General features: G+C 40.3%; 1 protein-coding gene across 1 annotated transcript in view; it reads right to left on the reverse strand.

The window, feature by feature from the left end:
- Positions 1-518: 518 nt before the first annotated feature.
- The window catches only part of LOC113407409 (G-protein-signaling modulator 2-like), a 34,555-nt gene continuing 19,509 nt past the window's right edge, over positions 519-15,564 (reverse strand). Inside the window, exons 4-11 of the mRNA XM_026655899.2 lie at positions 14,872-15,027; positions 13,766-13,874; positions 12,870-12,999; positions 11,628-11,698; positions 8,972-9,148; positions 7,530-7,686; positions 7,151-7,368; positions 519-851 (exon numbers count right to left, since the gene is read on the reverse strand). Of these exons, the coding sequence (XP_026511684.2) occupies positions 675-851; positions 7,151-7,368; positions 7,530-7,686; positions 8,972-9,148; positions 11,628-11,698; positions 12,870-12,999; positions 13,766-13,874; positions 14,872-15,027 (1,195 nt within the window). The 3' untranslated portion in view covers positions 519-674. The remainder of the gene's footprint in view (positions 852-7,150; positions 7,369-7,529; positions 7,687-8,971; positions 9,149-11,627; positions 11,699-12,869; positions 13,000-13,765; positions 13,875-14,871; positions 15,028-15,564) is intronic.

The following is a 15,564-nucleotide window of genomic DNA, read 5'->3' on the forward strand; positions in this document are numbered from 1 at the left end:
AGAACAACTTTTCCAATCTGTTAGGTTTTCAGTAGCGCGCGCGCGCGCGCACACACACACACACACACACACACGAATAAGCAGTCTGAGAGGTAATTTATTCCTCAGTTTGTGGGTTAAAAAAAAAATGGTATAAAAAAAGTCCAGGGACTAACTGATCGTTCCAGGAAAGGTAAACATACAAATCGGGAAAAAAAGTTTTTTAAAAGGACATATAGAACTATGAAATTTGTATTACTGTTAATTTAAACTGCCATAAACTTGTAGCGTTTTAATCAATGAAGCAGAGTACCTTAAACACTACATCTTACTGATCACAATGCTATCCACTTTAGATAAGAAAGTACTCAGTGACTCATTTAAGCTTTGACATACAGTTAATCTCTAGCAGTAGTAGCAACTGTAGACTGTACCTGTTGCAGAATACTCATCACAGGAATGTACAACTGTCAGTTTACTAGCACTATTTTTGAAAAGTAAAACTATTTACACAATACACTTTTAACTGAATATCCAAACATCATTAGTGCTACAAAACCCTTTTTTCCTTTAAAGGCATATTATCGTTTTCCCTGCAAACAAAGGAAAGTGACAGATTCTTTGTTAAAAAATACAGTACAAGCCGACCCCCTAATCTTTGTGCTGTAGTTGAAATTCCAACAAGGCTTCTCTTTCTAAAAGTCTTCGTTAGGATTTAGTCTCTTTACACTGGAGGGTAAAGGGACTCTCTGTTCATCCATTCTCTTGGCCTGTGATCTCAAAATAAGGCTGAAGAAATCTTCATCAGGTACAGTTGGTCCTTTTGTGGCAGTTGATGGTGGAGCACATCTTTGATCATCTAATCTGGAACCCTAAAGATTTAACAAGAGAAATTTAACCAATGCCTGTCAGAAGCTCATACAATGATACGCTTACTATTTCATTGTTAATATTCTGTATTTTCTCACTGCAGAACGTTTATTTTTATGCACAGGAACAGATTCATTAAAAGCCATCGGGATTTCTTATTAGTAAAACTACAGGATTTTAATTAAATTATAGTAATATTGCATCTAGAATACTGGCATAGTTAATACTGAGAGTATATAGCCTCACCCAGTGTGCGGGCAGCTCAAACTCCTCCCTCCCCTCTAGCAGTTGGATGGGAAATACTGTAACATACCCATTGAAGATGTCTCATCAAAAACATCCTGTATTAGATTTGTGTACTAAGTTAACAATGTGATTTAGTTTAGTTTCTGGTGAGCCCATTGAGGTGTGAGTAGTAAGTATTAAAAGAATAACCTTTTTTGCAGGGGAATACTTTGGTTTTGTATTCCTATTTTCTATCTATATGGAAACTAGACTCTCCCTCAACCTTATTAGTGCCATTCATTCCTTACATGAGGGCATGTAAGTGTTAATTTCCATTCCCAATTTGATTTTCTGTATCTGACATCACTCCTATAGTTAATAAAGAAGAATACAATTGCAAAAGGCTTCAGCTATGTGTTTAACCCAGGAATAAAATGGAAAATCAAACAGGAGGGGAATGGAAGAAAACATTTATTTTAAAAACATTAAATTAAACGCCACAGACAAACCTGTAGCAGAATCCTTAACTAGGATTAATTTATGTACAGTTGCATCTTACATAAAAGATGAAGAAGCACTTAATTCTGGCTCTGATCCAACTCCACTGCTAGCAATGGACAGGTGGGTGGGATCCTCTTGTTTAAATTTTTTTTTAGCTACAGATTCTCTTGTTTTGCTATTTTCACTTAAAAGCACAGTAAAACATATTGAGCAAACTGAAGAGTTAAAGCTTATCTGGCTTCACAGTCGTTTCTGTAAGTATATCTGTATTGTCTGCTGCCATGCACTTCAGTAATTTCTTACAGCAATCTTCTCATCATAACAGATTTCACATTCTACCACAGACTGCCTAGGGAGGGTGTAGAAGCTCCTTTACTGTAGGTTTTCAAAAGGAGGCTAGATAGCCATCTGTCTTGGATGGATTAAACGCAACAAATCCTGCATCTATATGACCCTTGCCGTCCCTTCTAACCTTATGGTTCTATGCTTCTGAGGAGACTCTTTTACATCCCTCCTTCTCTGGCAGTAACAACACATTTAACATGTGTTCAAGTAGTGCTGGACTAAATAGTAATTTTCCTAGCGCTAAATTCTGCTGTGGACTTCATCCTCTGCAACCCCTATTATCTCCAATAGGGGGTGTAAATATTTTCCTCACACTGGAAAAACCCAAATCATTTTCCTTAAGTGTAAGACCCCACAAAGGCTTGATAAGAAAAACACCTGCACCACCTTAAATATATCTGCCGTTCCAACATGAAAGTACACATTATACAGAATGGAAAGCAGGCGATTCTACAAAACACACACATCAGTAGGAGTCACCAGGATACTTTCTACCTATTATACTTCTTCTTTCCTTTGGATACAGGCACATTTTTACCAACTTATTTTAAAGCATCTAGCCTATTGCAATGGTTTAACTACAGCAATGTGCTGAAATACACACTATTAATGCTGTACTGACTGCACAGGAGTGTGCAGTTATTTTTAAAACTGAATAGAAGTCTACACAATATCCTCTAACTTTATTTCCACAAATTGCCATCAGTCTGATGCAAAGTGTGGCACTTCTCTGGCTACTGCAACAGATTTAGGGTAGAATTCAAGCTCTTCAGTGTTAAGAAAAGGAACTAATGATTACATTCCATTTAATCCTCTTTCTGTTCTGGACCCAGCCTGACCTTTATTTCAGATCACTCATGTTAACTAAGGAGTAGAAATATTTCATAGCTTCTCTGTATTAAAAAGTTTTGTCCTTATGAGGTTCCAGTTTTGTTTACTAGATCAAGATCGATTTCCACTGAGACTGACAGCTGTAATCCATTAAAATCCTTCAACACCTCCTTCAATGGTTTTGTAAATTTAAGTATCAGGGGGTAGCCGTGTTAGTCTGTATCTACAAAAACAACAAGGAGTCTGGTGGCACCTTAAAGACTAACGGATTTATTTGGGCATAAGCGTTCGTGGGTAAAAACCTCACTTCTTCAGATGCATAGAGTGAAAGGTACAGATGCAGGCATTATATACTGACACATGGAGAGCAGGGAGTTACTTCGCAAGTGGAGAACCAGTGTTGACAGGGCCAATTCAATCAGGGTGGATGTAGTCCACTCCCAATAATAGATGAGGTGGTGTCAATTCCAGGAGAGGAAAAGCTGCATCTGTAATGAGCCAGCCACTCCCAGTCCCTATTCAAGCCCAGATTAATGGTGTTAAATTTGCAAATGAATTTTAGTTCTGCTGTTTCTCTTTGAAGTCTGTTTCTGAAGTTTTTTTGTTCATTCTATTACAGATTTAAAAGTCACTATCATTGACCAGGGAGATTGAAGTGTTCACTTACTGGTTTATGTATATTACCATTCCTGATGTCCGATTTGTGTCCATTTATTCTTTTGCGGAGGGACTGTCCGGTTTGGCCAATGTACATGGCAGAGGGGCATTGCTGGCACATGATGGCATATATAACATTAGTGGATGTGCAGGTGAATGAGCCCTTGATGGTGTGGCTGATGTGGTTGGGTCCTCTGATGGTGTCGCCAGAGTAGATATGGGGACAGAGTAGGCAATGAGGTTTGCTACAGGGATTGGTTCCTGGGTTGGTGTTTCTGTGGTGTGGTGTGTGGTTGCTGGTGAGTATTTGCTTCAGGTTGGGGGGTTGTCTGTAAGCGAGGACTGGCCTCCCTCCCAAGGTCTGTGAGAGTGAGGGATCATTTTCCAGGATAGGTTGTAGATCGTGGATAATGTGCTGGAGAGGTTTTAGCTGGGGGCTGTATGTGATGGCCAGTGGTGTTCTGTTATTGTCCTTGTTGGGCCTGTCCTGTAGTAGGTAATTTCTGGGTACCCGTCTTGCTCTGTCAATCTGTTTCCTCACTTCCCCAGGTGGGTATTGTATTTTACGAATGCTTGATAAAGATCTTGTAGGTGTTTGTCTCTGTCTGAGGGGTTGGAGCAAATTCGGTTGTATCTTAGGGCTTGGCTGTAGACAATAGATCGTGTGATGTGTCTTGGATGGAAGCTGGAGGCATGTAGGTACGTATAGCGGTCAGTAGGTTTCCGGTATAGGGTGGTGGTTATGTGACCATCACTTATTTGCACTGTAGTGTCCAGGAAGTGGAATAAATGGACACAAATCGGACATCAGGAATGGTAACATACATAAGCCAGTAAGTGAACACTTCAATCTCCCTGGTCATTCTATTACAGATTTAAAAGTCACTATCATTGAACAAAAAAACTTCAGAAACAGACTTCAAAGAGAAACAGCAGAACTAAAATTCATTTGCAAATTTAACACCATTAATCTGGGCTTGAATAGGGACTGGGAGTGGCTGGCTCATTACAGAAGCAGCTTTTCCTCTCCTGGAATTGACACCTCCTCATCTATTATTGAGAGTGGACTACATCCACCTTGATTGAATTGGCCCTGTCAACACTGGTTCTCCACTTGCGAAGTAACTCCCGGCTCTCCATGTGTCAGTATATAATGCCTGCATCTGTAACTTTCACTCTATGCATCTGAAGAAGTGAGGTTTTTACCCACGAAAGCTTATGCCCAAATAAATCCGTTAGTCTTTAAGGTGCCACCAGACTCCTTGTTGATATCAATCTTCTTTTTTCAGTCAGCCACTTAACCAATTAAGCTTAAGGCTGATGGTAGTAGTGGAAGAATTTTTCATCTTTCACAGAGTGCCTTGAGACTGTACTGGACTTTACCTCTTAGCTAGGTTTAGATAGCATAATGCACCCAACCATACATCCCAAGTTAAGGAGGATTACAGGAGCGAAGTTTACATTTATTATTTGCTATCTAAGCAAGTGGCAGAGACCTTGTAATACTTTGTTCTTGAACAGCATCTTCTGCTGCTTAGAAACCAACTCGTTTCTTTTCAGCTATATATTGTGCATTAAGTGGGAATATTTTTCTTGTATGGAGGCTTGCAGCTACTATTATGTTGTTTCAGCTTCAATCAGCCATCTTGCATTACTGGCACTCTTGATTGTTTTAGTTATTGCTTTAATTTTCTCTCTCACTTGCACATGTAATGAAACTAGAAGTTTAAATCTGTCTGGAGATGTCCAGGGTGAAATGCTTCAGTCATTCCTTTTAAAAATCGCTAATTTTGTACTAAACTGGATGCAGTAATGTAGAAGCAGGTTCCTACTTTATCAAGTTAAAGACTGCTATAAAAACTGGAAACGGGAGTTTCTCTAGGGACGATGAGGAAGAGGCTACCACGATAGGAGGGGCTGGTTCCTTCTCCACTACTGGGGTTGCCTCCACGGGGGACCACTGTCAGGGTCCTGATACTGGGTTGCAGTCCGAGTCCAGCACTAGCTGGGGCGGCACAGTGGTTCGTCTCTTGGATACAACCAAGGATGACAGCTGGGAGTAGGAACCTGGCGTCCGAGGGAACCCCCCACAGGTTCCAATGTTGGCATTGCACCAACCACTGCCCCAGGGGCCAAGCATCTGCAAAAGGTCTGGCACCAAAGTCTGATGCGAAAGGCTGATGCTGGTCTCTCCTCAGAATGGATTCATCCCCGGCCTCCGACGAGAATTCCTCCCATGGAGACCATGGTGGAGCCATTGCCACGTCCACCTGTCGGCTATGACAGGGGAGCTGGAGACTGGTGCTGTGGAGCCATTGACATGGGATCGTGGATATGTGTCATGAAGTGGGGATCAGTGCTGTGAAGCTGGAGACCAGTGGTGGGCCCATGAAGGGTCTTTCTCTGGTGGGGATCACCTTCAACAACTGAGGAAGTCAGCTGGGGATCTCAGGGCATGGGCAGCACGAGGAGGGACATTAGGTCCTTTGCTGCCTGCAATGCTTCAGGTGTCAATGGGGCTCACAGGTGTAAGGTGCCCTGACTGCTCCCAGGAGTCAGCGTTGAGTCCTGGACTGGGCTTGTTGCCCTCGGTGGAGTCACCGCCACAGACTGCACCTCTGGGGAGGACAAGAGGCCCGGCATGGGTATCACCTTGTCAATCACTCCCCACCTATCCCTCTTTGGCACCCAGTTTCTTGTGCCTCTTCCTTGGCACCGAAAACAGTGAATGGTGCCAGGGGAGTACTCCGTACCCAGGCTGATTGCTCAGTGCAAAATCAGAGCAGCACAACTCCAAGGTCAGTCTAAGTGCTGCTTCCATTAACAGGGTCTTCAAACAAATGTCCCTGTCCTTTTGTGCGCATGTCCTGAAGCCCTGCAGATTTTGCACCCGTCCTTAATGTGGGCTTCCCCGAGGCACTTTAAGCAGCTTGAATTGGGGTCTTTCACTGGCATGGACTTAACGCAGGCAATAGACGATTTGAAACCCGGGGACCAGGGCATGCCCCATTCTTATGACAACGTCCCGATATGGGACTGCTATCTACCTTAACTAACTACAACTATCAACTAAACATTTAACTATATACAGAACAACAAAGTCCAAAACCCACTGGAAAGCTTGCAAGGCAAGAAACACTCCAGCAACCGTCCTGTGCGGTAAGAAGGAACAGAGAGCAGAGGGGCTAGCAGCGCCCCTTATACTGGCGCATAAGCACAGGCTCCCGGGGGCGACAGGGCCAGCCCCTACAGCTACCACTAAGGAAAAAACATCCAGCAACTGTGCATGTTGCGCACACACACCTACCATGGAATTGACATGAGCAAGCAGTCAAAGAACCTCAATGTACTCCTCATTTCAATATATTCTGAAAGATTCAATAGGAAGTTTCATTCACAGATTGAATTTAGAGCCTAATATTTCTAGTATCAAGAGTCTTACTGATGTTGAGTGTAAAGATTGCAGTGACATAAGTTAAAAACATGGAAAAAAAGTCACTGAATTTTCTCTCCAACTCTGCACATATTACAGCACCTAGCACTTTTAGAATGCTTTTCATATATCAATTTCAAAGTGCTTATAGATATAGGCATTATCCCCATTTTTGAGATGAGGTAAATGAGGCCTTGTGGGGGTAAATTACATGAACACCCAGTTCTTTTGACCCTCAGTGTAATGTAATAGCCCCATCCCATGTAACTGAGCAGCAGTTTTTTCCACATACCGTTCTTATTGACTTACTTGACATTTTATTAAGATATCAAAGAAGTCATCATCTGATTCTCTGTTGTTGCTAGCCATTAGGTGGCCAAGGACTGACTGACTGTTGTGCTGATTGAGACGAAGCCCAGGTAAATTGCTAAAGCTGGCTCGTTGATCATCTAGGCGGCGGCTCTGTGAGCTTGCAAGTAGATCTAAAAATTCATCAGTGTGCGGTGAGACCATGGAAGTAGAAAAGGCTGAAGATGGAAGGAGAAAGCGAACAAGTTAGTCTGGAAATGTGCCTTGGAACAGTAAATCTTGAGTGTTAGAACAGTTTAAAACACTGACATCAAGCCAAGACAGAGGCACATGATTTGGGTAGATTTTTTTTCAAACAAACAATAAAAAAAAAATGTACATTTTCTCATTGTTTTAGGTGGGGTGGAGGATGATGCTGCAGCTGTCATTCTGCTCTTCTCCTGGAAACAGCATCTCTGATCATCCATCCTGTTGCTTTGAAACCGGCTCAGCAAGTCAAAGAACCCTTCATCTCCAGTCATATCAGGACTGTTTTTCTGAAAAGATAGGCAAGAGTGTCAGGGAAACTTTGGGTTACGATTGTCCCCTATTGAACTGTAATGCAGAAGTTATGGCAGTTTAATCCGGTCATGTTTGATATTTGGATATTGTTTAAACACAATGTTACAATGGAAGGTGATCAAGTCAACAAAACAAGCCCACTTGTGGAAGATCTTTTAAAACAATTGAAATGTGAGCATTATATGGCACAGTTAGTAGTCAAAAGGAAAATAAAGCTGCAAGGTATAAGCCAGAGACATGTTTCCAGTTGCTGCTTTAGTTCTCATTATCACAAATAGATTCTCTCCTCTGACCTTGATCAAGTTAACTTAAATTTTTATTACTTCACTTTTTTCAAATTTAAGGCAAAATTGAACATGTATATATTAATCTTGTGACAAAGCTAGTTCTGTACAGTAACTCCACACTCAACATCATCCCGGTTAAAGTTGTTTCGTTGCTGCTCCTGCCCTCTGCCTTGGAGCTGCTCCCAGGAGCCGCCTGCTTGCTGTGCAGGGCGGGGGAGGGAGAAGAGGGGTGCTATGTCAGGGTGTCTCCCTCCTCTCCTGCACCTCATCTCCTCAGAGCAGGGGGACAGACGGACACGGAGAGAGCTTGCTGGCAGCTGCTGTCTCAACTTGCTGATCTACTTAAAAAGGCAGTGTACTTACAGTGGGCTCAGCGTACTTAAAGGGGCAATGCGCGTCTCACACACACACACACAGTGTGAGTCTCTGTCTCTCTCTTCATGCTGTGTCTCCTCCCTCCATTCATGCCGCCTTGTAGAGTATGAGGCTACATTAACAACGTGTTAACCATTGAGGGCTCAGCCAAGTGCTAGTTCATCATTTAGCAGTAAGGCATCCCCTGGGAAATATCCCACCCTCTTCCCACCACCTCAAACAAGCTTCACAATCATCATTGCTGTGTACAGTATTAAATTGTTTGTTTAAAACTGTGTGTGGGTATGGGTGTGTGGGTGTGGGTGTGGCCTTTTGTCTGGCGAACAAAATTCCCTGGAATCTAATCTCCCCTATTTACATTACTTTTTATGGGGAAATTGGATTCGCTTAACATCGTTTTGCTTAAAGTAACATTTTTCAGGAACATAACTACAACATTAAGCGCGGAGTTACTATACTTTAATCACTTTTTTTCTGATCAAGTGAACAATAAGAACTGAAATTAACACAACTCCAGAAATGAGCACTCATTTGTAACTTAGAAATTTTCACCAAGCAAACAATTAAAACTGTTTAGGCTTTAGTTCTCCAAACATACCCTCTGAGAGCTTGGAAGTCGATGATCAATAGAATTACTAGCATCCTGCAGAACTTTGGAGGATTTGCCATTTTTGTACTTTTTGCCTTTTAGTCGATTTACGAAGTGCAGCTTTGCTGAAGGTTTGGCAACCAGGGGTTTCTGTTTAGCAAGAATGTCACTGTTCCAGTTCTGAATCTAAGAAAACAAGAGTCAGATGAAACAAGCCTTCTTTACATATGCTGCTGCCTATCATCTAACTAGCTTCACTCCGCACCAGTGAAGAATCTCTAGATTATGTGTGTTTCCTTTTCAGTAGATGGATGAACAAAATTTAACTGTTAGGTTACATCACCTGACCTGTGACTATGGAGTCCTGTATTATCTCTAACATACAATAGGAAATGAGCTCAATGTCAGTGAATCAAAGAAAGAACATTCTATTCAGAGAGAGTAATAGAATTAAAATCTTTCAATATTGTCAGTGAAATTTAGAACTGTAACTTAAGCTGTAAATTAAAATGCTAGAGCATTTTTTAGGTAAACTTGTCTTTTCCTCAGAAAGTCAAACCCCTTAACATAACAAACATAACGGACATACTGGGTCAGACCAATGGTCCATCTAGCCCTGTATCCTGCCTTCCGACATGGCCAATGCCAGGTGCTTCAGATGGAATGAATAGAAAAGGTAATCATTAAGTGATCCACCCTGTGTTGCCCATTCCCTGCTTCTGGCAAACAGAGGCTAGGGGACACTTCAGCACATGGTTTTGCATCCCTGCCCATCCTGGCTAATAGCCATTGATGGATCTATCCTCCATGAAATTATTTAGTTCTTTGTTTAACCCTATTATAGTCTTGGCCTTCACAACATTCCCTGGCAGAGTTCCACAGGTTGACTGTACGTTGTGATGACATAGGAGCCTTTTAGAGCTTTTTCACAGGGAAACTGTGCAGTTGAATTTTAAAATTAAACTTCTCCCTTGTTACACAGATGCCAGACAACAGTAGCAGCGTGGCTCTGAAAGCAGAGGTGGCTGCCAAAACAGAAGGATATCAGGGACCTAAGTTTGGTTAATGCTATAAGGCAGATTCCTACTCAGAGATTAGTGTACCAGTATTTTTTGCCCTCTTGACATAATTAGGTACAGCTGCATTAGAAGCTTATAAAGACTAAACAAATACTCTGGTTCTGACAAAGCCATTCATTGGCTGGCACCAACGCCTTATTTGTACAGTCTCTTCGTGTTGGATATTCTAGCCATATCTTAAGGTCTTTCAAAGCCTCTGCTTTCGGCCTTATCTAAACTCCTAAAATCAGGCTCCTATGCTGGGCTTTTCCCCCCCTTATGCCTTTGGAACCTCATCCCTCAATTAAACTCCTTCTCTTGAGTTTAGAAGAGTAGTATTTCAAAGGAAGTCCTTTGTTACAGCGATGCTATGATATTTAGTTTTGGTTTCTTATAGAGGCATCTTGGAAAACTCTCATTACACAGTACCCCAGACTATACTGTCACATACAGGACTCATATTTTTAAAAGGTATCACCTAAGCAAAAGTTTAAGTGATCAGAGCGGTATAGGATAAAAAACTTCAGCTGGAACTAGCTGAATGTTCAGCAGTACATTGTGGGAGATGCAGGTTGGAGGCCAAACTTAGGATCTTGTATATCAGTCCCAGCAGGGGGTCAGAGTGCAAGAAGTGACAAACTTCAGCACCATCAGCTGCCCAACATGTCAGTCCTGGAAGAGATTTAACTCTCTTATCTGCAAAACTAGTGAACAGGTTTGTACTATTGGAGGAGATGGGGATGAATAGTGTCCCAGGATGGAGGTTGAAGTAGAAGTTCCAACTCCCATTAAAATCCTTTGGGAAACATGGATTTATACAGAATTGTCAACTTGGCTCATGAGGCAAACAGGTTCATTTTAGATAACTCTTGCCTTGAGGTTAAGGTACATCACTACTAGTTAGGAGAACTCTGTTCTATTCCCAGCTCTGACAGACTTCCTGTGTGACCTTACAGTGCCTCAGCTTTTACATTTCTAAAATATATCTACTTAACATGGATGTTGAAAGGCTTAATTGTTTGCAAAATGTTCTGAGAGCCTCAAACAAAACACTATAAAAATTTGATATATAAATAAAAATATGAAATTGTTTCATAGCTGAGGAATGATTGCTCTAAGTTCTATGGACAGCTTCCCTTTCATTTTATTCTGAATCACTTCTTGACTACCCAGATAAACTGAAGCTCTTAGGGGAAATACACACTCCCTACACACTTCTGATGTGTACTGCAGAAAATAAATTCTACATTCCTGAGAGAACATCCTCCAGTAAACCATTACATAGGACTGACTTTGCTACCATTGTGCTTTTGATCATGAATACTCTTTGCCACAACTAGTTATTGAACATGTCGCTGACTTCTCTAGATTTGTATCTGCTTGACACTTCATTTCATTGATCAAGATTTTACTAGCCACTTCTAAAGTTGTTAGTATATACAATTTCTGATTATCTTGCCCTAAAACCCATGCTCCTATCATTTGAATGAAGAATTTATATGGAATGATTCACGTTAGGCATTTCATAGCACTGGTGCACTGAAAGCTATGAAACATTACTGCAATTCTACTACTCAGAACAGAAAGAAAAGAAAGGAAGTGCCAACCTTTTCAGGTGTTAATTTCATAAGTTCCATGTTTTCCATACTGTGACGGCGTCCTACTCTGGATCTTGCACCTTTGGGAAGAGATGAAATAAGACTAAATAAGTTGGTTGCCTATGAAGCGGAAAGATGCATTTTCTACATTTCAAAGCTATGTTGTGGTATATACCATCTAAGGTTTAAGACGTGGTAATTTTAAGTTCCAAAATGATGTAGTAAAAAAATATTAGCATGGAGTAAACATCTGTAGAGTACCCAGGCTGAAAACACTTGGTTTTGCACTTCAGAGTTTAAGGCTAATTACCTTAAAACACAAATATAGACTGTCTCCTTGCAATAAGATTCTTTGATCCAGGAATGCTATGCTCTTGCATCAAAATACCACGCACTTTCTAAAAATAATTGGCATTACACTACAAAGTCACAGAAGATCAACTGAGTTTTGAAGAGGCTACACAACTGTGGATGGGGAGCAGGGAGAGAAAGGTTTGATTAGGGAGTTTAGACAGAGGAAGAGGGACATCAGATGAGCCCACGATTTTTATTGTAAGCTCCCCAATGCCAGTAAGAATGCTATGGAGAAAGGAGGCAAGGCAAAACCGGTAATCTGGTGCATAAAATCAGTCTTATCTCAGATTTTTTCTTTAAAAAAAAAAAAAAAAAAAGCTGTTACATATTTGCTCTCATTTAAAAAAAAAAATTACCCACAGACAAAATGCAAACAATGGACTATAAAGCAAAAATCGAACTTTGTTTGCATTCTTTCCAGCTCTATTAAGATGCATATAAATGTGGCTTTAATTTTTTATTTTTTTAAAAATGGGATTGTTTTAAGCATTCTTTCCTCTAATTTGGAAAAAAGTCAGGTCCTCAAACTTCCCTCTTTATTAGAGGACTGACATTTTTTTGGAGGATCTGCATAGCAACATCAGCCTCTCTTCTCCCCTTAAATGAAGTGGTTGGGGAACATTCAGATTTAGACCATTCAACTTGTGGAGAGGAACAGTCTGTGTTGCAGGCCTGTCTGATTCCATGATGCAAGTCTTCCAAACATAAAAAGGTCCCTTTATCAAAAAGAAGGCCCAATATTCCAAATGGAACAAGCAGATATTTGGGGGGAGGGAGGGGAGAAGGGAGATAGGAGAGTGAGAAACACAAATACAAAAGCCTCTGAACACAATAAAGGAGCAATCATTTTTTCCTCTCAACTTCAGCTAAAAAAATATGCTGGAAAGAAGCACTTACCATTCAAACTATTATCTACAGCATGGATTTCTGACATCATGGAGTTGTTTGTGCTGTAGCTTAGACCAAGCACCATTTGAAGATCTGAGAGGTTAAGTCTAGCTGTTAATTCTCCACTTCTATCCCCTACCTGCAACCAAGTACATTTGAATATGTTTATTTGGTTATTATTTATTTCCTCAAATTTCTAAAAATGTAACTATTGGTATCAGTCGCATGCTCTGAACACCTATCCCATGAATCAAAATCAAACACACAGCAAGCATGTGTATATATCTGCGCATGTGTGTGCTCTCATTTTGCAATTGTGGGCTGAGGTAGATATATACATCTCAGCCCACAATTGCAGAATGAGAGCATGCTGCTTATGGATTTAAAGTTTCTCTTCAACATCTTAAAATCTGGTGTGCATTTAGGCAAAGTTGACTGATGCACCAGAGAAAGTGAATAGCATTTCACAAGGTGACAGAAAATAGAAAGTGAAGAATTAGTCTGCTGACAACTTATGTTGCTATTTTTGCCAATTTTTGTTGATATTTAAGAAAAATCTACAAATGCTGTACCTTTTGCTTTCCAAGAATATTACACGATTACTTTGTGTCTATGGCCTTGACACCACTACAGTGGTGACATTTCCATACAGAAAGACTCTTCTTGAATCCTTTTACTAATGCATTAGGTGCAAAGCCACAACTTTTCATTCCAACTATTTTTCCTCTCACACACATTTACTGGGGCCACTGTAAACTAACCCCCCTCAGATGACACTACTTTGAGACAGATTTTTTATTTTCTTCCTCCAAACACAATGTGTCATGCAGTCTGGATGTGTGACATTAGAAAGATCTTCAAGAGGAAAAGCCAACAGCCAAAACAGAAGAATGCACAAGTCATACCTCTCTTGAAATTTCTAAATGCTTTTCTGCAAAGTGCATAGCTTGGTCATGATTTCCTAATGCTGTGTACGCATTTCCTAAACTCCAGCATGCTCTTCCTTCACCAATTCTGTAACACAATTGAAGCAAATATTCAGTTGTAATCCCAGGTGGTCAGAATTTCATGCTGTAACTTCTGGGACAGAATCTGTTGCTGGGCCCAGTAAGCGTAGGAAAACTCCCATTTCAAGCACCAAAATATTAAGTACATTATAGGCAGTAATGAAAGACATTTAACCAAGTATTTAAACAATCTATTCAGCATTCATTTAAAACACTTGCTACTTAAATTAGGAATTTTGTGAAGGTAAGATCTTTGATTTTTACTTTACAGAACGGACAAATCACTCCTTCAGTCTTGTGAACATTATGATTCAAATGACAAGATGCTGATAACGATACAAAGGACCCAAGAGTTTAAAAATGCATAGGGACCACATTTTGTAACCCAGTTCATAAGCATTTTTTGCTTGAATTGCATTCTCTGGCCCATTCTTAACATTTGTCTCTCTCTACAAATCAATAAGCATAACATTTAAAAATTACAAAGCAATTTTAGTTGCCCTGAATATTAAAATACAGGGCTTAAAAATCATCTGCATTTAAAAACTATATCATTTTAGTGGACTTGTCCTTTTCTCTCCACTTCATTCCTCCCCAGTGAAGGCACAAAAGCGCATCTATTGGTCTGAGAAGGCTGCAAAATTACAGCAATCATTTATTTCGAAGTAAAGATTGAGAGCTGCTGTCTCTTCCCTTAACAATTAACCAAAAAACTGACAGAGGTGGAAGTCAGTCTAACAGTATCAGTGATTCCATAAGTCACGGGATACTCTTCATCTCAATACAACTGCACAAAGTCTACCTTTCATCTCAGGATTCATTAATGTGATATCTTTAAGACTACCACTTTTTCCTATGAAGGGTATAATCCTATAGCCAATCCATGCTGGGAACTCATATTGATTTCAAAGCAAGTTCCATATACAGAACAATTACAGGAGACGAAGGGGCAATCCTATTATCCCTCTAAGTTAAATATACAATATTGGCTCCAAAGGACTTACCTATCATTCAGTTCCTGAGCGATTGTAAGGTGCTTCAGATGATAGTCAATTGCTTTTTCATAGTCTTGGAGCAAAGTATATGTATTTCCAAGACTGTAACAAGCCTGTGCTTCCACAGCTCTGTCTTTAAGCTGTCGAGCCAGTTGTAGTGTCTTCCTAAGAGAATGGATTATTAGCCTCACAAAATCACTACAGGAAAAATTCTGTTCTCAATCTATACTTGTGCAACCCCACTGAAATCAATACAGTTGCCTGGGTAAAATGGTAAAATTCAACCTCGTTTTGCAAATAATCATCCCACAAGAGAATAATTAGTTTTTCCCCTTCCTATTTATCTCTAACCTTAAAATGGAAAAAAAAAGTCCAATTGTTTTCAATGGGAGGAGGACTGGGCCCTTAAACTGCATATTCTAACTTTAGCCAGCTGCTTCATTACTTCATTATTTATGCTGATTTTCTTCACTGTATAAAAAAATCCAGAGTGCAGTTTACACAAAGTATGATGCCAACTTTAGAAAATAACAGACACAGCAAATGTTTAATCAATAGGAGTAGGTAGTGTTAAGATACTTCTGTAGCTATCAAGGCAGACTTGATTGCTGACGCAGTTAACTGTTTGACCAATAAAAAGCGACAGAGTCCTGTGGCACTTTATAGACTAACAGACGTATTGGAGCATAAGCTTTCGTGGGT

Source organism: Terrapene carolina, unplaced genomic scaffold (assembly GCF_002925995.2).
Source record: "Terrapene carolina triunguis isolate 2854851 unplaced genomic scaffold, T_m_triunguis-2.0 Scaffold211, whole genome shotgun sequence".
NCBI classification, from domain to species: Eukaryota; Metazoa; Chordata; order Testudines; family Emydidae; genus Terrapene; species Terrapene triunguis.